This window comes from Rana temporaria, chromosome 6 (genome assembly GCF_905171775.1).
Source record: "Rana temporaria chromosome 6, aRanTem1.1, whole genome shotgun sequence".
In the NCBI taxonomy this organism is placed as follows: Eukaryota; Metazoa; Chordata; class Amphibia; order Anura; family Ranidae; genus Rana; species Rana temporaria.
The window spans coordinates 2353411-2375937 of NC_053494.1; the positions used below are offsets into that span (position 1 = coordinate 2353411).

General features: G+C 43.5%; 1 protein-coding gene across 1 annotated transcript in view; it reads left to right on the forward strand.

Moving 5' to 3' along the window:
* LOC120942792 (uromodulin-like) overlaps positions 1-22527 on the forward strand; it is an 89103-nt gene that overhangs the window by 14924 nt on the left and 51652 nt on the right. Inside the window, exons 2-3 of the mRNA XM_040355717.1 lie at positions 12274-13059; positions 18291-18383. Coding sequence (XP_040211651.1) covers positions 12274-13059; positions 18291-18383 — 879 coding nt within the window. The remainder of the gene's footprint in view (positions 1-12273; positions 13060-18290; positions 18384-22527) is intronic.

The window sequence follows — 22527 nt, forward strand, 5'->3', positions numbered from 1 at the left end:
AGATTTCTATTAGATCCGACCGGCGTAAGTCTCTTACGCTGTCGGATCTTAACTGCATATTTACGCTGGCCGCTAGGGGCGTGTACGCTGATTTACGCCTAGAAATATGTAAATCAGCTAGATGCTTGAATTCACGAACGTACGCCCGGCCGACGCAGTACAGATACGCTGTTTACATTAGGCTGATCAATGTTCATAAACAATGTTACTTTGTATCTCTCCATCTCCCGTCTGATCAATGTTTATAAGCAACGTTACTTTGTGTCTCTGTATAGTTACATAGGGCCAAATTCACGTAGAAGTGCGGCGGCGTAACGTATCGTAGATACGTTACACCGCCGCAAGTTTTCATCGCATTTCATTTCATTTCATTTCATTTCATTTCATTCACAAAGCCCGCGTAATTCAAAGGGGCGTGTGCCATTTAAATTAGGCGCGCTCCCGCGCCGGACCTACTGCGCATGCTCCGTTTCGAAATTCCCGCCGCGCTTTGCGCGAAGTGACGTCATTTTTTAGAACGGCGATGTGCGTAGCGTACTTCCGTATTCCCGGACGTCTTACGCAAGAAGGAAAAATTTTCAAATTTCGACGTGGGAACGACGGCCATACTTTATACAGCACATACGTGCTGTGTAAAGTTAGGGCACCAAAAACGACGACTAACTTTGCGACGGGAAACTAGACTAGCAGCGACGTAGCGAACGTGAAAAACCGTTGTGGATCGCCGTAACTCCTAATTTGCATACCCGACGCTGGTTTACGATGCAAACTCCCCCCAGCGCTGGCCGCGGTACTGCATCCTAAGATCCGACAGTGTAAAACAATTACACCTGTTGGATCTTAGGGATATCTATGCGTAACTGATTCTATGAACCAGCCGCATAGATACTCTGAGAGATACGACGGAGTATCTCCGCTGTGAATCTGACCCATAGTTGGTAAAGTTGAAAAAAATGATGTTATTACCAAATTCCCATATCCCTAAATATTGTGTTTAGATTCACATCTAAAAGTGTTTTGAAAATATTGACACTCCCCGCTGACACCGCCATCTGTGGAAGGGAGTTCCACATCCTTACCGCTCTAAGGCCCCGTACACACGACCAGTTTCCTCGGCAGAATTCAGCTTCCGACCGAGTTTCTGGCTGAATTCTGCCGAGAAACCCGGCCGTGTGTACACTTTCGGCCGAGGAAGCCGACGAGGAGCTCGACGAGGAAATAGAGAACATGTTCTCTATTTCCTTGTTGTTCTATGGGAGCTCTCGGCCCGCTGAGCTCCTCGGCGGCTTCAGGGCTGAACTGGCCGAGGAACTCGATGTGTTTGGCACGTCGAGTTCCTCGGCCGTGTGTACGGGGCTTAACAGTAAAGAACTCTTTTTAAATGACTCTTTTTTTTTGCCAATGATTAAGGGCCAGATTCACGTAGAAGTGCGGCAGCGTAACGTATCATAGATACGTTACACCGCCGCAAGTTTTCATCGCAAGTGCCTGATTCACAAAGCACTTGCAATGAAAACCTACGCTGGCGGCCTCCGGCGTAAGCCCGCGTAATTAAAATGGGCGTATGCCATTTAAATTAGGTGCGCTCCTGCGCCGGACCTACTGCGCATGCTCAGTTTCGAAATTCCCGCCGTGCTTTGCGCGAAGTGACGTAATTTTTTCGAACAGCGACGTGCGTAGCGTACTTCCGTATTCCCGGACGTCTTACGCAAGAATTTTTTTTTTTGAATTTCGACGTGGGAACGACGCCCATACTTTAACATGGGCTGTGTAAAGTTAGGGCACCAAAAACAACGACTAAATTTGCGACGGGAAACTAGACTAGCAGCGACGTAGCGAACGCGAAAAACCGTAGTGGATCGCCGTAACTCCTAATTTGCATACCCGACGCTGGTTTACGACGCGAACTCCCCCCAGCGGCGGCCGCGGTATTGCATCCTAGGATCCGACAGTGTAAAACAATTACACCTGTCGGATCTTAGGGCTATCTATGCGTAACTGGTTCTATGAATCAGTCGCATAGATACTCTGAGAGATACGACGGAGTATCTGAGATACTCCCTCGTATCTCGGCTGTGAATCTGGCCCAGTATCACCATTTCTATATTTGTAAATTGTAATCATATGTCTTCTTAAATGTCTGTTCTCCAGGGAGAATATGTTTAATGTTTGTAGTTGCTCCCCATAACTGAGGTCCTCCAGTCATTTTATAAGCTTTTTTGGCCTTCTTTGAACCCTTTCCAGTTCTAGCACATCCTTCCTGAGGACTGGTGACCAGAACTAGACAGTTTACTCCAGGTGCGGCCGGACCAGTGTTGGAATTATCATTTTATCTCTGGAGTAAGTCTCCTTTTAAATGCCAATATTCTGCTGACCTTGCCTGCTGCAGCATGTCATTGCTGAGCCCATTATCTACTAGGACCCCCAAATCCTTTTCCACCCTTGATTTCCCTAAAGTTTTTTCCCCATTTTTAATATTAAACCTCATTTGCAATGTAGCTGCCCATCCTTCTATTTTATTAAGGTCTTATTAGCTTTATATCATCAGCAAACACTGAGATTGAACTATTTATGCCAACCTGTATATCATTAATGAATAAATTAAGCAGAATTGGTCCAAGGGACAGAGCCTTGGGGAACCCCACTAGCCCTAAGGGCACATTCCAGGCTCTGTTACTAACAACTAACAATATTGTCTTGTTTATTATACCCCTCATGTTCCTCAAACAATCCATGTTAATTCCAGGTTGTGAGGCAACAAAACACGAAAAAGTATTTACTGCATCATCCTGGGAGTCCCTGCGTGGCCTAGACATGGCAGGGCTCCTGGTGGAGGGAGTAGAGGGTCCTGACAGCAGTGGACTATTATGTAAAAGGACTTGGGACCCTCTGTGTGTAGGCTGCAGACCTGCATTGTGCTCCGGGAGTGTGCCTGCTTCTCTCGCTGAGCTGCTTTGGCCATTTTGGCCGCGAGATGAAGTCTGCCAGCTTACCCAGCCGCAACGGGTCTTGGCATGTGTGCGGCATGGTGGAGAGGTGCCTGCGGCTCGGGGACCAAAACCCCCATAATGTTGTGTTCAGGGGCTCTGTGGAGGGCTAAAATCCTCAGTGGCTAAGCTGAGCTTCTTTAGAGAGTGGCCATAGTACAAAGCAGTCGCCACACCCCTGAGAAGAATATATTTACTACAGTCGACTTACAGTTGACTACATTTTGTTATTGGACACAGTGCTCACATGGTACAGGGCCAATTTCACTGGCCGTGTATACAACTCTGATCTGCTGTGTCTGAGGAAGGAGCAGCCAATGAGGGAGACTATGGTGAAAAGAGGGACACATTGTAACGTTTAGCCCATCCTGCAATGGAGAGGTCTCCCCTAACAGCTGTGGGTTTTTTTTTTTGCTGTGGTATGTATTTTTGTGATTTGTTTTTACAATGAAAGGAACATTTTTTGGAGTGGCTGTCCAGACCCTCTTTCGTATTCCTGAATTCCCTAACAGCTGCATGTGTAATAGGAGGAGCACCGTTTATAATAGGAGGAGCACCGGTTTGTACTATTGAATAATTCATTTGAGATTCACACAGAGGTTCAGCTTGTCTCCTCAACAGTTCCATCCTTCATTTAGGCCTCATTTTATTGGGCAGTTGGAGAATGCTGAACAACCCGTCTTGCTCTCTCTTTAAAAAAAAAGTATATAGGCAAATAAAATGGTACATTTTACAGCTGAGGCTTTAAAGAAGTCACAGACTTTCTTTTCGTGGTGGCCATATATAGTAAACAGAGACCTGTATTCAGAAATGACACCTACAATTCAACATCCACAAACTCTTAAAAACTCTAAACTTTCAATGGATAACCAAAGGTAATAAATGCACAGACGGGAAACATTCAAATTCTGAGGTATTATAGAACAGAAATAGGAAAGTACGTGATTCTGTAAACTCCATGGCCTTCTGAATTTTTACTTCCTTCTAAAAGTGATATATAAGAGTGCGTGAGATGAAACAATTGTATCTCTGGTATCTCAGGTAAGGGAAGACTCTCCGGGAGACGTCACTGACTGGGTCTGAACCTGATGAAAAACAACCACCATGTCTAAGACCCTCGTAATCTTGCTGATTGTGTCCAGCACATCAGTGGTGACCTTCACAGCTGGCCAAGCACCAGGTATGTAACTTATACAATATTTTATGTAAGTGAACCTAAAACTCTTCCAATGTAGAGCCTCATTTTGTAATGTTTCCAACTACTTCACCTTTACATGTGTCCCTTGGATCCTAGGCTCAGGCTCTACATGAGGGCTCTACTTTTGTCTAGGTGCAAGTGCAGTGATTTTGGTTAAATTGATCTGTCTGTTGGCAAAGTTTTACCAAATTGGCATTTCTTTTTGGTCAATAACAGGTCTAGGAGAGGCGAAAGGATCTTTCCCAAACACTAAAAAAAACATCTAAAATTAATAATCCCCCCTAAAATCACTTTCATTTTGCCTTTCCTACTGACTTTAATTTAGTTTTTGTCTCCAAACATATCCCAAACCATCCTCTCTGCTCTTCTCAAGACCTCCTACTTTCAAGACATCCTCTGGAACTTGCTACCTCAACCTGTCCGGCTATCCCCTACTCTTGCTACCTTCAGGCGATTCCTGAAAATTCACCTCTTCAGGGAAGCCTATCACGTCTCCAACTAATCATTTACCACTTCCATCAGCTCATTCCCCACAGTTACAACCTTTTATACCACCTGCCCCCCCAACCTATTAGATTGTAAGCTCTTCTGAGCAGGGCCCTCTTAATTCTCTTGTATTTTATTGTATTATAACTGTAATGTCTCCCTTTTATATTGTAAAGCGCTGAGTAGACTGTTGGCGCTAAATAAATCCTGTATAATAATAATAATAATACATCAAATTGGTGAAATCTCAAAATTTTTGTTAAAATGTCAGTGAAATAGAAACTCTCATTTTCACTCATCCTTACTTCTGACCAAGTCAGATGAATGCTCAGCCACCTTGGGACTAAGTCATGCCCCTAGTCTTTGCAGATCTTCAGTGAGCTGTGTAGACTTGGGCAATAGACAGCTGAATGGTAAAGGGCGTAATCCAACTTGGAAAGAGGATGGGGTCCATGTATGCAGTGCACTTATAGTGCAAAGTAGATTTGCCTTTAGTAAATAAACCCCAGATGTGTCCGCCACAATGTCGCAGTCCCGTTAAAAAAACATTGATCACTGCCATTACTGACAGGGCCACTGATAGAAATCATGGGGCCCCTTCAGCCTACCTGACGGGGCCCCCTTCAGCTCCACCCCTGGTCCCTCCTTCAGCCCCACCCCTGGCCCCGCCCCTTGGCCCAGCGACTTGACAGCGGGACATGCCAATGCCATAATGTACTGCAGAGACAGTGCCACCCATGCCATGCCACCAATGCCATATTGTGCTGCAGACAGTGCCACCCATGCCATTGGCAGCATGGGTGGCACTGTTTTCAGCACATTATGGAATTGGCGGCATGGGTGGCACTGTCTGCAGCACATTACAGCATTGGCGGCATGGGTGGCACTGTCTCTGCAGGCAGCACATGCGCTATGGACCATAATGCATGTGCTACCTGCAGACAGTGCCACCCATGCCACCAATGCCGTAATGTGCTGCAGACAGTGCCACCCATGACCCAATGCCATAAAGCATGTGCTACCTGCTGACAGTGCCGCCCATGCCGCCAATGCCATCTTTCCATGGGTAGCACTGTCTGCAGGAAGCACATGCGTTATGGCCCATAATGCATGTGCTTCCTGCAGACAGTGCAACCAATGCCACCAATGCTATATTGTGCTGCAGACAGTGCCACCCATGACACCAAAGCCATATTGTGCTGTAGACAGTGCCACCCATGCCATAATGTGCTGCATACAGTGCCATCCATGACGCTAATGCCATATTGTGCATGTGCCACCATAACGCATGTGCTACCTGCTGACAGTGCCACCCATTCTGCCAATGCCATATTGTGCTGCAGACACTGCCACCCATGCGGCCAATGGCATAATGCCATTGGCCGCATGGGTAGGCACTGTCTCTGCACGCAGCACATGAGTTATGGCATTAGCGTCATGGGTGGCACTGTCTGAAGCACATTACGGCATTGGTGGCATGACATGGCTGGCACAGTCTCTGCAGGCAGCACATGTGTTATGGGCAGACAGAGCCACCCATGCCGATGCCGTCGATGCCAATCATGCCATAATGTATACATGCTGCTGCTGCAGTAGTAGTAGGAGATCTTGAAGCCCCCCTTCCCCCAAGCACATACCTGTGTAATTTTTAGCTGCCTGGGCCCAAGGAGTCACTTCTTCCCCGATGGCTGCTGCTGCCTGGACTTGAGGGTCAGTTAGATGGGATGCCTCTGCCTCTGCCGATATCCTCTGCCGCCGCCTCTCACCTGAGTTGCCTTACTGCAACTTCTCACACAGAGATACTCAGAGACAGGAAGGAATCACTCCGCAGCGCCAGGAGGACGGCACTACACAGACGACGTGCTGGCCGGGACTTGAGCTAGCACTAGGAGCGGACACGGAAGAGGTATTCTTCTGCACCCGAAATACACAAATTAGGCCCTTCCCTGCTGCTAACCTAATACTGTAATTAGCGATCAGAAACAAAACAAAGAAAACGTAAAATCTAAACGGGAGGGGGGGGTCGATCGACGTTAAGAGACATGGCTGGAGGATTTTTTTTTTATATTAAATTATTTATCTGATCAGGTTGCCGGGCCCCCCTGCTGGCCGGGCCCGGTACAACAGGGCCAGTTGTACTGGCCTATCAGCGGCCCTGATTACTGGCAAAAAATAAAAAATTAATTCCATAAATCTATCCCAGTAGATGGTATAACTTTTATGCAAACTAATCAATATCCTACTCTATTTGTAGGGAAAAAATATGTCAGTTTTGTTTGGGCACAATGTCGCACGACCGCCTATTTGTCAGTTAAAGCGACGCAGTCTAGAATTGCAAAAAAAATGGCCTAGTTATGTAGGGGGGTAAATCTTTCAGAGCTGAAGAGGTTAAACAAGATGGTAGATGGCTTCTGTGGGATGCAGAGCAGACCGGAAGTGACTTCATTGACATGTCAGGGGGTGGAGCTATGCAATTTAAGGCCACCCAAGCCTCTTTCTTACGTTCAGGACCTTGAGAAAGAGGATAGGAGCCTTGAAATGCATAGCTCCACCCCCTGACATACAAATTATGTCACTTCTGGTTTGTTTTGCATCACACAGAATCCATCCACCATCGTGTTTGTTTCTATTTCATCATCTAAGCTGTCATCCAGCCTGATACCTGGACTTTCCAGAATGTAAGTTGTAGGAAGAGGCTCCCCATCCCAGATGCATGAACCGGACGCACATACAAAAAGTGCCATTTCTTCTTCTCCTGTGAGTTGACAATTTACTTGTGTTTAGTGTTTACCAATAACAACTTGGTGAAAACAAATGTTCTTTAGCAGTGAACATATATTTCACATGGGAAACAAATAAATGTTACATCAGAGGCATTTTGATATCATTAGGGGCACGGAGAAAACGACGAATAGGGGCTAGGCTAGAGTCCTTGCTCTGGGAAATCCGTAGTCTGGAAATTACACATAAGAAAGCGCATGCAAATCCAGCATGAGAAAAAGTTAACTTGTCTGTGCAAAGAATTTAATCTATTATTAATGGATAAAACTAAAGCTACGATGACCCGGCGCAGACAGGCTTTTTTATGAGTACGGTAACAAACCAAGCAGGATGCTAGCAAATGCATTTAGAGAAACGAGGACAGGAAATTATATTGAACAAATTAAAACACAGGGAGATGTTTTAGTCAACTCATCCCAGGCAGTCGCAAAGGCGTTCAGAGACTACTATGTAAGCCTATATCAGCTAGGGGACCAACAACGGACCCCAAGGAGACTCAGTGGAGTGGAAGCTAAGGAATACATAGAGGACTCAGGAATGCCTAGACTGCCGGATGAAGGAGCAGAAGACATAGATGGCCCAATCACCATGAAAGAGTTCACAGATGCCCTTAAAACTTTAAAGCCGGGGAAAGCCCCAGGCCCGGACGGGTTCACTTTACTTTACTACAAAACTTTCGCTGATAAACTGGCACCCAGATTCTTGGAGGCTTTCAACTCGATACGAGAAGGGCAAGTGATGCCTGAGGAAACATTGATGGCGCACATAACTGTAATACCCAAGGAAGGGAAAGACCCATCCCAATGTTCGAGTTATTGCCCAATTTCTCTCTTAAACGTAGACTTAAAGATTTTCACAAAAATACTGTCAAACAGACTATTGCCGTATATCCCAGCATTAATACACCCGCATCAAGTTGGGTTCACACCTGAGAGAGAAGGAAGGGAAAACACGCAGCGGGTCATAAGTGCAATACAGTTGGCACAATACCACCAAAAACCACTAGTGCTTATTTCTACAGATGCAGAAAAAGCATTTGATAGAGTGGATTGGACCTTTCTGAAGGCCACTATTCAACACGTAGGATTAGGGAGGGGGATGCAGAATTCGATCATGAGTTTGTGTTCTTCTCCAAAAGCCAGAGTTTGGGTAAATGATATACTATCGGAACCTTTCTCTATATGTAATGGAACACGTCAGGGCTGTCCATTATCGCCCATTATATTTATCCTGACTCTGGAATCACTATTAAGAACAATAAGGGCCAATCCAGATATTGGTGGTATCTTGGTTAAAGGAGAAGAACATAGACTGGCTGCTTAAGCAGATGACCTTTTGTTTTTCATAACTTCCCCAGCAATATCTATGCCCTCATTACTAGCTGAGATAGGTAAATATGGGAGACTGTCCAACTTTAAGGTCAATTATAATAAATCAGAAGCAATGGGAGTCGAGATAAATAATACATTGAAACTGCAGCTATCTGCCTTTTTCTCATTTAGATGGACAGATTCCCATATAGGATATCTGGGAACAAAAATACCAAAGAGATTAACTGGAATACTTGAACTCAATTTCATCCCCCTTGTACAAATTGGACCTAAAGCGTTGGGATAAGGAAGTATTAACATGGTTTGGCAGAATCAATATTATAAAAATGAACGTAATGCCGAGATTATTATGTCTTTTACAGACTCTTCCCGTCAGGATCCATATTGGATTCCTGAGGGATTTGGGATCAAAGTTTGGGAGCTTCATCTGGGACGGGAAACCAGCCAGAATCTGTAGAGATATTTTGACCTTACCTAAGGAACAAGGAGGGGTGGGTTTTCCCGACCTAGTGGGCTACTACGAGGCGATACATTTAACAAGGGTACTGGATTGGTGTACATCCCCAAAAAAAACATGGGTGCAGATGGAGCAGGCAATGGCTGAGATACCCCTGGAGGGTTTAGCATGGCTTAGGAGCACAAGTATACCGAAGGTAGTAAGGCAACATCCAACAGTGGAGACAACGCTCAGTTCGGTTAAAAAGACATTTAAAAAAATTTAAATGGATATGCTTCGGAATCCGATGACCCCAGTTGTGGGTAACCCGGGATTTGAGCTGGGTTTAAAAGACAAAAAGTTGTTGCACCTAAAACGACAAGGTAAAAGTAGACTAAAGCCTCGTACACACGATCAGTCCATCCAATGAGAACGGTCTGAAGGACAGTTGTCCTAGGTTAACCGATGAAGCTGACTGATGGTCCGTCGCGCCCAAACACCATCGGTTAAATAACCCGATCGTGTCAGAATGCGGTGATGTAAAACACAACGACGTGCTGAAAAAAATGAAGTTCAATGCTTCCAAGCATGCGTCGACTTGATTCTGAGCATGCGTGGGTTTTTAACCGATGGTCGTACCTACGAACGATCGTTTTTGACCTATCGGTTAGGAATCCAACGGTTAAATTTAAAGAAAGTTGGCTTTTTTTTAACCGATGGTTAACTAACCGATGGGGCCCACACACGATCGGTTTTGACCGATAAAAATAGTCCATCAGACCGTTGTCCTCTGGTTAACCGATCGTGTGTATGAGGCCTAATACATTTCTCAAAAAATAAGTGATGTCTAGAGATGAGGGGGCAGATCCACGTAGCGTGGCGCATTCTTCCGTCCGGCGTAGCGTATTTCTGATACGCTACGCCGCCGTAACTTACAGTTTTTTTTTGTATCCTGAAAGAATTAGTGTAACTTAGGCGGCGTAAGGGCGCGCAATTCAAATGTATGAGATGGGGGCGTGTTTTATGTTAATACGTCGTGACCCAACGTAAATTACGTTTTTTTTTAACGGTGCATGCGCCGTCCGTGGGGGTATCCCAGTGCGCATGCTCGAAATTAAACCGGAACAAGCCAATGCTTACGACGGTAACGTCATTCTACGCAAAGCCCTATTCACGAACGACTTACGCAAACGATGTAACATTTTCAAATTTCGACTTAGGAACGACGGCCATACTTAACATTGGCTGCGCCTCATGGGGTAACTATACGCCAAAAAATAGAGATCAACTGAGCATGTGCAGAGCTTTATTAAAATTGTAATACTTTTCCAGTATCCAAAGAGAATACAATATAATATAAAATAATATAAAGGAATACATTATAATAGAGTAAAAAAGAACAAAGTAGAATAGAAAACAAAGAATAGAAGAATAATATAATAAAATAGAAAGAATATAACTATCTTCTGAAATTATAATTTCAAATAGAATAAATGTGAATACATAAGAAAAGAAAAGAATAGAAAGAACAGAATATAATAGAATAGAAAACAAAGACCAGAATAGAAAATGTAGAATTAAAAAAACATATGCTACGCCCGCACAAACTTACGGCGGGTTACTTGAATCTATCCCCATGTATTTACTATGGGTTTTACTTGTCTGAAGCAATCAATTTAACTATGTATCATGTTTTCCATCTATTGGGTATGTTGCTGTTTCATTATCTATTATGTGCAATAATGTCTATTATGTTATTATTATTATTATGTGAACTACTCACCGTGTTTATCGTAATTTTGTATCGTACGTATTGGTCTACTATTAATGTTATCTATTGCACCACGTCCAATTGTGTTATTAACCACTTAAGGACCGCCTCCTGCACATATACGTTGGCAGAATGGCACGGCTCGGGTACAGGTACGTCGCCTTTAAGAGCCCAGCCATGGGTCGCCTGCTCGCTGCCGGCGCACGCCCGCGACCCGGTATGAAGCTCCGTGACCGCGGACGCGGGACCCGCAGACCCGATTGCTGCCAGTGTCCCATGATCGGTCACAGGAGCTGAAGAACGGGGAGAGGTGAGTGTAAACACACCTTCCTCGTTCTTCACAGTGGCAATGTCACTGATCGTCTGTTCCCTGATATAGGGAAAGACGATCACTGACGTCACACGTCCAGCCCCGCCCCCTACAGTTAAAAACACATATGAGGTCACACTTAACCCCTACAGTGCCCCCTAGTGGTTAACTCCTAAACTGCCAGTGTAATTTTTATAGTAATCAGTGCATTTTTATAGCACTTTTCGCTGTGAAAATGACAATGGTCCCAAAAATGTGTCAAAAGTGTCCGAAGTGTCCGCCATAATGTCGCAGTCATGAAAAAAATTGCTGATCGCCGCCATTAGTAGTAAAAAAAAAATTATTAATAAAAATACCATAAGACTATCCCCTATTTTGTAAACACTATAAATTTTGCGCAAACCAATCGATAAACGATTATTGCGATTTTTTTTACCAAGAATAGATAGAATACGTATGGGCCTAAACTGAGGAAATAAAATGTTTTTTATATCTTTTGGGGGATATTTATTATAGCAAAAAGTAAGATATTGCATTTTTTTCAAAATTGTCGCTCTATTTTTGTTTATAGCACAAAAAATAAAAACCGCAGAGGTGATCAAATACCACCAAAAGAAAGCTCTATTTGTGGGGAAAAAAGGACGCCAATTTTGTTTGGGACCCACATCGCACGACCGCACAATTGTCTGTTAAAGCGACGCAGTGCCGAATCGCAAAAAGGGGCAAGGTCCCTTAACCTGCATATTGGTCCAGGTCTTAAGTGGTTAATAAATATCCTATTTACTATCTTTGTTTCATTAATTATACCCAAGTGTTGTGTTTCATACAAAGTCCCATTCTCCCTCTATCCCCCCCCCCCCCTTATCAATCAATAGGGATGGGGACCTGTGTACTGTACAGTCATGGTCTCACATAAAGTCACAACTATTTCTTTGTTTTACACCAGTCTGTTTATTGATTTTTTTTTCTACAGCTGCAGTAGACTGTTCAGAATGTGACCCGCATGCTCTATGTGACGGACTCCATTGTTCCTGCAAGGCCGGCTTCTTTGGGAATGGATTCAACTGTTCCGACATTGATGAGTGTGCCGATTCCCGAACACACAACTGCTCTGTTGGCACTTGTGAGAACACTGTTGGCTCTTATATCTGCCGCTGTCCGAGGGGTTACATCCATTTAAATGGTTCCTGTGTTCCCATCACTGAGTGTGAAGATCCGAGTCTATATGGATGTCATCCTTTAGCAAAGTGCATTTACAATATTTATAGATATACCTGTGTGTGTCCTGATGGATACTATGGGGGTGGTTCCCTTTGTGAAATTGATGAATGTCAGAGAGGTGATTGTGGCTTTGGAACGGAGTGTTACAAGAACACTGGCTACTATTTCTGCTCTGATCCTTGTGTAAGCCACCGGATACTCAATAATCCCTGGAGAGGCACAAACAACACACTATCCCCATTCAATAATTGTGATAATTACATGAGTGGGTGGTATCGGTTTACTGGTAGTGGAGGTGTTCGTTTACCAGAAAACTGTGTACCTGAAAATAGATGTGGTACACAGGCTCCAGTGTGGATGAATGGAACACATCCTATGATCAGGGACGGCATTGTAGATCGCACTGCTTGTGCCCATTGGTATGGAGACTGCTGCTATCGGACATCAACTATCCAGGTGAAGGCTTGTCCACAGGGATACCATGTGTACAAATTATCCTCAAATCCAGGCTCCTGGTGCTACTCATCTTATTGTACAGGTCAGTGATGCATTTCCTTTTCCTAGTCATTATACCTATTATGGTTTAAAAGAGAAGTATAAGAATAGCAAAAAAAAAAAGCAATCATACTCACCTCACCGATCCCAGCTGTAGCTGTCCCCCACCAGCTCCACCAAGAACTGAGCAATCAAGCACCGCCGATCACTCAGTTCTCCCTTCTGCTCTAAGCAAAGAGCATTTGGTGGTGTTTGATCACTTATTTTTGTGCTATAAATTTTTTTTTTTTTTTACTATAAAACATTCAAAAAAATCAAATGTCTTCATCAATTTAGGCCAATATGTATTTAGCTACATGTTTGGTAAAAAAAAAATCCCAATAAGCGTATATTGATTGGTTTGCACAAAAGTTATCTGCCCAGATTCACAAAGCACTTACGCCGACGTATAACAAGATGCGCAGACGTAAGTGCAAATGTGCGCCGTCGTATCTGTGCGCCGGACCCACAAACTAAGATGCGGCTTCATCCCGCCGACGTAACTTGCCTACGCCGGCGTAGGGTGGGCGCACATTTAGGCTGGACGCACGGTGGCGCTCCCATTGATTAGCCATTCAAATATGCAAATGAGTGAAATACGGCGATTCATGAACATACGTGCGCCCGACGCAGTGCGCGTAAGTTGTACGCCCGGCGTAAAGTTATGTCCTATAACCCAGCAGCAGACATGCACAGGTCTGCACCAGGGAACACAAGCCGGCGTATTTTACGTTGGACGTGTGTCTGGCTGGGCGTAGGTTACGTTCACGCTGTACGCAGTGATCAAGCGTAGTTTAGGCAGTTGTTCCGACGTGGTTGTGAGCATGTGCAGGGCAATGCGTCCACGTCACGGAGCCTGCGCAGTTCGTGATACGTATCTGTCTGGCGCTTGGCCCATAATTTGCATGGGGTCACGCCTCATTTGCATGGCTCACACCCACTTCCACTTCCGAGCTCGCATGGTGGAAAGCTTTTGCGGGCGCGCTCCCGTGATAGGATGCATTAAGGTGAAAAAACATTTACCTTTACAACCCATTTAACTTTGCTTTTGCTTTGGTTCAAAGATGATACCCTGTGTAACTTCCGTGGTGCTTCAAACCTCCATAGAAGACTATAGCAAAGCTTATAGGAAAAGTGATTGTCACCGGCGCAAAAATAAGTTCTAAATAATACTATATTGACCTGCTGCAGTGCTGTATAAACCTTCTATGAGGTTTAGGTGAAAAAATTTAAAAGGTGTTGGTACTGCGCTGGTATAATAATGTGATCTAGTTTACCCAAAAAAAATGTTTTTTCTCTATTTGACCCCTATAGTGATATAGTGCTAGATCCAGTACAGTGATGTACGTGATGGGTCACTATAGAAACAGCTCTTGTGAACATATGTACTAGCGTGATGCTATGTTCATATGCTGTGCCATCAAAAATAAATAAATGAATAAATAAATAAATAGATAAATATGGCTACCCCAAATGATGTGCTTGTGAAACAATATTCCAAAGTGCTATAAGTGAGTCTATAAACTATTATGAATATACATGCACAAGTGTGCGAACATATAAATAATGAATAATATTATTAATATATAAAAATAATAATAAGGTGCGTTGGTGCCAAAAATTAGTTTTTCACAATTCATGTGCATTCATGCTGCAACACGTCCCCAATTATGGGTAAGCGCCAGTTCACAAATTCCAGTCCAAACAGAAAGTGTTGCTGAGTTTAAATCCTGGTGCTAGCAAAGCTTGCTTGAAGCCGCAATGAAGCCCAGCTGAAGCCTCATCAAAGCCCCCATCGAAGTCCCACCAAAGCACCGAGCAAAAGCAAGGTGTAAACAGGACTGTAAGCTCACCATTTTATTTAGTGATGGGAGCTTTGACTGGTGTTCAGAGAGCTTTAACAAAGCTTGTCCAAAGTCTTATTTTTAAGCAAAGTGTAAACTAGACCTTACTGATACTTTTGACACTTTGCAGGAACCAGTGACACTAATAAAGTGATCAGTGCTAAAAATATGCACTGTCACTGTACTAATAACACTGGCAGGGAAGGGGTTAACAGCAGGGGCGATCAAAGGGATAATGTGTCCCTAGGGGGGGCTTACTAACTGTCTGGTGGTTGCTCTGACTGGATGAAGACAGAGATCCATATTCCTGCCTTGTTTACATAGGTAGATTGCCATTCTGTCTCACTTGCGAACGATTGCGGTTGGCCGGCGGACATCGAGTCTGCTGGATCCGCTGATTGGCTCCCCCTCTGTCCAATCAGCATGCGGTTGCGCCTCCGGGGGCCGCGTGTGTACTCCCCAGTGTCTGTTGCATGTAATGACGTACAGATATGTGATTTTGTGCACTAGAGCTGACCTGCCGCAGTACAAGTACATTAGAAGGTCGGCAAGTGGTTAAAGTCCTCCAGGTTGTGGAAGATCCAAAAGTAGTAAATCAAAATCAACTGGACTTGCTGATTATGAAGAAGTTTTATTGTTTTGGGTCAGTCTGCCTAAATGTAGGTTAACTTAATGCCTAACATTTTACTTTGTACTAATTTTGGATAGAGTTATCAAAATTGATATACTTGGGAGCACCACATTCAATTAGAATACAGAACCCAAACTTTATTTCCTATATATATATATTCTATAAGGGCTTTTGAGGAGCCTCAATGAAGTCACAGCTTACAAAAATATGTAAATATGGGGAAAAACACACTTCATACAATTTTATTCATACAGAGTTATGAAAGCTCTATACTGTATAACTCTGTACAAATAAAATGGTATGAGGGAAGTTTATTCCTCCATATTTTAATTTTCTTTCATGCTGTGACTTTCTTAGGACACCTTAAAAGTCCTTATAGGGATATAAAGTTTGGAGTTTAATTTTGTATAGATCTCAGAAGAGTCCTGTCATGTTTTTAGTTCAGGAAGGCGTAAGACTGACTTACTCAACCTTTTTACCTTGACAGAGTACTTGAACTAATTTTCATTCCTCGGAAAACCCCGACATGCCTACAGCTGTAACAGCTCTGGTGAACGGAGTGAACCACAACTGCGGTTAGCAAGGATTTCAATGCGCTTCTTTATGTGACAACTCAGTATTAGGCCCCAGGCATCTCTCCTCGCAACAGGAGTTTGGGGATCTATATATCATCTCTCTGTCACATAAAGAAAGGCATTGAGTACTAAGGATGGAAGCATCACAACATGCGACCAGAGCTTAGCGTTTAAAATTATAGTATGTACTAAAGGATTGCAATGCACAACTGTACGCTAGTGATTATGAGTATTACATAGCGTCGTGCAATAGGCGACTAAGGGAGAAGGTATAGAACACGTCAACCCTTAGCATAGAAGTTTTAGGCGAACATGTTCCGCAATTTTAGGGCATAGGCCCATACACAAATATGTGTTGTAGCGGCAACTGATAGTTGCATAAGAGTAGCAATTTATAGCTTAGGTACGTTGAGAGTACACGTAGTAACTTGGAGTTGTTGCGGCAACTATTAGAAGCGTATGAGAAGCAATATAACATAAGTAATTATAGTTGCATCTATGAGGTAAATGTTACACGCATAATAGTAATTGCATATGAGAGGCAATATAGCTCAGGTACAACAGCTCATGGTCCATTAACCAATACGTACAATTTTAAATAAAGGAATAAATAAAAAAACAAAGAGATGGTCCCTGTCCCCATCTATAACTGACCTTCACAGCAAGGATTGCATGGAAGGGCAAATGCATGAAAGACAAAAACTGAAAAAATTCCCAGATCAACTCACCAACCAGTCTGCTTACCAACGGAATGAACCTGTCCAACAGTCTGTGTTAGAAACAGGGGTTTAGGTGGCACACATTTGCAAACTCATGCTTAAGATGCAAGGCCTCTTCACGGCACCCTGTGTATTGCTTGCAAATCTAACACTACTAAAAATGTATGAGAGTCTCCAACAGTGGGAATAAATAAAATATGGTACTTAGACCAGTGGTTCTCAACCCTGTCCTCAAGTACCCCCAACAGGCCATGTTTGCAGGTTTTCTATTTATCTTGCACAGGTGCTTTAAATCGGAGTCAATGGCTTGGTATTTTTGGACAGCTATTTTATCTAGGAAGAAATTCCCAAAACATGGCGTGTTGGGGGTACTGCCTTAGAGTACTTAAAACCAAAGGTATGTGACTTATTTTAATGAATTACTTAAATGTAACAAATAATAATAACAAAAAAAGATGCACTACAGTATATTACCAAAAGAACATGAACTTTAATGACATCCCGGTCTTTGTCCGGAGGGTTCAGTATGGAGTTGGCCCCACCCCTTCCAGCTCTAACAGCTAAAACTCTTCTGGGAAGGCCGCCCACAAGGTTTAGGAGGGTGTCTATGGGAATGTTTGACCATTCTTCCAGAAGAGCATTTGTGAGGTCAGGCACTGATGTTGGAGGAGAAGGTCTGGCTCACAGTCTCCGCTCTAATTCATCCCAAAGTTATTCTATCGGGTTGAGGTCAGGACTCTGTGTTGGCTAACTTTTTAATTTTCTCTTAGTCAACATTATTGTGAAATCAGGAATATTTGTGGAAGAATTTTGCCATTTAGTGTAAAGAAGTACAAACTTCAAGAACTTTGCAGCAAACCCCGTTGAAGTCTATGGGGGGGGGGGGGGGTTCTTATAATTGACATTCTATTGTCAAACAGAAAGAATGGGAATGCCGGCACATCCTCGAGTGGCATGCATTGATGCCAAAAGCAAATTTACAAACATTAGAAGATAACAAAACAAAAAAACAAACACTATATCTGTCGATACAGAATTGTCAGCGCTCCTGAATGCAATATGGCTGCTCTAAGCCCCCCGTTTTATATAAAGAGGGCTGGGTTAGGAATTTCCTTAAATGATTGGCTTGTTTGACTCAGCTGAGCAAAACATATACAGTATACTTAGTTATAATGTGGTTAAAACAAAGGCTTTATCTTATTTCTAATGGTGAACCTGTGAACTCTACATCCAAAAGTTCCCAATTTGCAAACTTTATAAATATCAGGGATTTTCTGGGAAACCATATACTTGCATATAATGTAAAATAAAATCCCAATTTGTAGATCCATCGGGTTTCCAAACCAATTCACTCTTCCTATACTATACACACCGCACTTCTCAGTGCGTCTTCTTTATATTATCTGATTTATGAAAGTCCCCCAGAAGTTTCATTGGTCCTCATCAGTATCTTCTTCTCTCTTTAGATGCTTCAACACAAACATGTAAAGTGGATGAGGAATGGAAGCTGAGGAACAATCGTTATGGATGTTTTTGCAAAAATCAGTATAAAGTCACCGGTATGTACAGTACGTAAGAATTTGAGGAGCCGCTCCAGTTTTTCATACTCTTTCATAGTTGAAGTCTTCTAGTATTGCAAATATTATCTACAAACCATTTAAAGTTTAACCTCAAGCAAAACATTTTATTTTAGCAATTCACAAAAGTTTTAGTTGAGGTTATCTTTTCTTTTTTTCCGGCGTCAGTGCCGGAATAGAAGATGAATGGACATCACTGGACATTGCAGACCCCCACCACCACCGGGCAAGGGTTGTGGGGATGAGGGCCTTGGTGAAAAGCCCCCCTGCCCCAAAGCACACATCCCCCCATGTTGAGGGTGTGTGGCCTGGTACAGTTCAGGGGGGCTCTCTCTCATCCCCCCTCTTTTCCTGTGGCCTGCCATGTTGCGTGCTCAGATAAGGGTCTAGTATGGATTTTTGGGGTTACCCTACACAAAAAAAAAAAATTGACACAGGGTTCCAGTTAAAAACCATACCAGAGGGCCTTGTATGGAATTTGGGGGGCCCCCAAGCATTTTTTTTTATTTTGATTCAGATTCCCCTTAATATTTATACTAGACCCAAAGGGCCTGGTAATGGACTGGGGGGAACCCATGCCATTTTTTCAATGAGTTTTCTATGTACTGCCGGGACCCGACAATTCATTATAGCCGCGAGTGGTTACTGCCCCATAGTCAAAAGACATCCTTTTTTTAAAGATGGATATCTCGGTAACGGCAGCAGCTGCTGCCACAACCGAGGTATCCATCTTTAGTGCCAACGGTCCTGTAAACGATAATGGCGGTATCCGTGGCGGATTCACGAGATCGCCGTTATTGAGCCCCCACCCCTCCCGCCGCTCTCCCGCGCCCTCCGCCGCTTACCAGAGCCGTCGGTAGCGGCGGAGGCGATGGGGTCCGTTCGGCAGCTGACTGGGGATGCGAGTGAGGGAAAAATCGCCCTCATCCGTCCCCATAGCTCTGCTGGGCGGAAGTGACGTCAAAACGTCAGTCCCGCCCAGCGTCTGAAAGAAACATTTTTTTTTCTGTCATTTGAAAAAATTACAGTTTAATTTTTTTTTATTTTTTTGCATTAAGTCTAAATATAAGATCTGAGGTCTTTTTGACCCCCGGATCTCATATATAAGAGGACCTGTCATGCTTTTTTCTATTACAAGGGATGTTTACATTCCTTGTAATAGGAATAAAAGTGATATTTTTTTTTTATTTCAGTGTAAAAAATGATAAACTAAATAAAAAAAAATAAGAAAACAAAAAAATTTTAAAGCGCCCCGTCCCGACGAGCTCACGCACCTCCTCTGTCACTCAAAAAATGCAACCTGTAGAATTTTTTAAACGTCGCCTATCGAGATTTTTAAGGGTAAAAGTTTGACGCCATGCCACGAGCGGGCGCAATTTTTAAGCGTGACATGTTGGGTATCATTTTACTCGGTGTAACATTATATTTCACAATATATAAAAAAATTGGGCAAAATTTATTGTTGTCTTATTTTTTAATTCAAAAAAGTGTTTTTTTTTTCAAAAAAAGTGCGCTTGTAAGACCGCTGCGCAAATACGGTGTGACAAAAAGTATTGCAATGACTGCCATTTTATTCTCTAGGGTGTTAGAAAAAAATATATATAATTTTTGGGGGTTTTAAGTAATTGTCTAGCAAAAAAAACGGTTTTAGTCTCGTAAACACCGAATCTGAAAAACAGGCTCGGTAATCAAGCGGTTTTAAATGACTTTTTTCCTTTAGAAATTACATTTTGTGCAGGGACAGTTCTAAGCACGGGAAACATGCGCTACTTTATAGGAATACTATAGACACCCCCCCAGGTATGAAATTTAAAGGAATATTTCACTTTTATTGTTTCACTTTAAGCATTATTAAAATCACTGCTCCCGAAAAAAAATGAAGTTTTTATAACTTTTTTTGCATTGATACATGTCCCCTGGGACAGGACCCGGGTCCCCAAACACTTTTTAGGACAATAACTTGCATATTAATCTCTAAAATAAACACTTTTGGTTTTTCATATTCTTGTCCCATAGACTTTAAAGGTGTTCGAACAAATTTTTTGCCTGTTTGCAAGTTCGGGTTCGAACCGAACTGGGGGGTGTTCAGCTCAAGCACTTGCTCACCTTTTTGATTGTCTTTATACTGTATCTTACCATGTATTTCTCTATAGTAGGTATGTTGTAATAAGGTACAGATAAAGGGGCAGATCCACAAAAGGATTACGCCAACGTATCTATTGATACGCCGGCGTAATTTTAAATTTCCCGTGTCGTATCTTTGTTTGGTATCCACAAAACAAGATACGACGGCATCTGGGTTAGATCCGACAGGTGTACGCCTTAGTACGCCGTCGGATCCTAAATGCAATTTTTCGGAGGCCGCTAGGTGGCTTTTCCGCGTCGAGTATGCAAATTAGCTATTTCCGACAATCCACGAACGTACGAGCGGCCGTCGCATTTTTTTACGTCGTTTCCGTTCGGCTTTTTCCGGCGTATAGTTAAAGCTGCTAAATGGTGGCGTACTCAATGTTAAGTATGGCCGTCGTTCCCGCGTATAATTTAAATTTTTTTGCGTCGTATGCGTAAGTCGTTCGTGAATAGGAATGTGACGTCATTTACTTTCACGTCAAATCCAATGACGTCCTTGCGGCATACTTTGTCGTAATGCACCCTGGGATATTTTAAGGACGGCGCATGCGCCGTTAAAAAAAACGTAGTTTACGTCGGGTCACAACGTATTTGCATAGAACACGCCCCCATCATTCCCATTTGAAATTGCGCGCCCTTACACCGCAATAGATACACTACGCCGCCGTAACTTACCGCGCGGATTCTTTGAGGATTCACAAGAAGAAAAAGTAAGTTACAGCGGTGTAGATACGCTACGCCTGCCTAAAGATAGGCAGATCTTTGTGGATCTGCCCCGAAGTCTCTACCTTGCTTTCATTATTCTTTACTACATATAGGATTCATAGTTATAGGGCAAGATTCACATAGGTTAGCGGATCTTTAGATCCGCGTAACCTATGTGATTTAAGATCCGCCGCCGCAAGTTTTAGAGGCAAGTGGGTAATTCACAAAACACTTACCTCAAAACTTGCGGCGGCGTATCGTTAATCCTCCGGCGGAATTCAAATTGGGCCTGGTGGCGGGAGGATTCACTGGATTAAAGCTGAGTCCCGCCTGGAAAAAAAAAGGCAGCAGCTACAAATCCTCTAGCTGCTGACTTTTAATATAAGAACACTTACCTGTCCAGGGAGCCCGCAATGTCGGCACCTGAATCCGACCCGTCCCTTGGCTCTGGGTGCAGGCGCCGGCATCCTTACTAAGGGAAACAGAAAGTGAAGCCTTTGGCGCCACAGCCTGCTTCTTACTGTGCTTGCGTGAGTCGTACTGTGCATTCTGAATGGTCCCTGCTGTATTCTGGGACCTGTAGTGTCTCCCAGCAGGGGGAGGAGGAGGGGCCGGACAGATTGCAGTGATGTTTCCCTGGAAGTGGGAGCAATTACCCGGATTTAACACCAATCCATAGAAATTCCATTTCTGTGTGGAACTCCGCTTTAAGTGAGATGCTGGATGCTTGTTTTTACCAAATAAATGTGATTTTATATCCAAGAAGTGTCTGGCGCCCAATGACTCTCACCATCTTTGCACCCACTATGCCTCACAACCCACTACAGGTTAAAGACTTTGCTACACTTACATTAGGATCCCCATCAGAGCTAACCCTACATCAGGATCCCCATCAGAGCTAACCCTACATCAGCATCCCCATCAGAGCTAACCCTACATCAGGATCCCCATCAGAGCTAACCCTACATCAGGATCCCCATCAGAGCTAACCCTACATCAGCATCCCCATCAGAGCTAACCCTACATCAGGATCCCCATCAGAGCTAACCCTACATCAGGATCCCCATCAGAGCTAACCTTACATCAGGATCCCCATCAGAGCTAACCCTACATCAGGATCCCCATCAGAGCTAACCTTACATCAGGATCCCCATCAGAGCTAACCCTACATCAGCATCCCCATCAGAGCTAACCTTACATCAGGATCCCCATCAGAGCTAACCCTACATCAGGATCCCCATCAGAGCTAACCTTACATCAGGATCCCTTTTAGAGCTAACCCTACATCAGG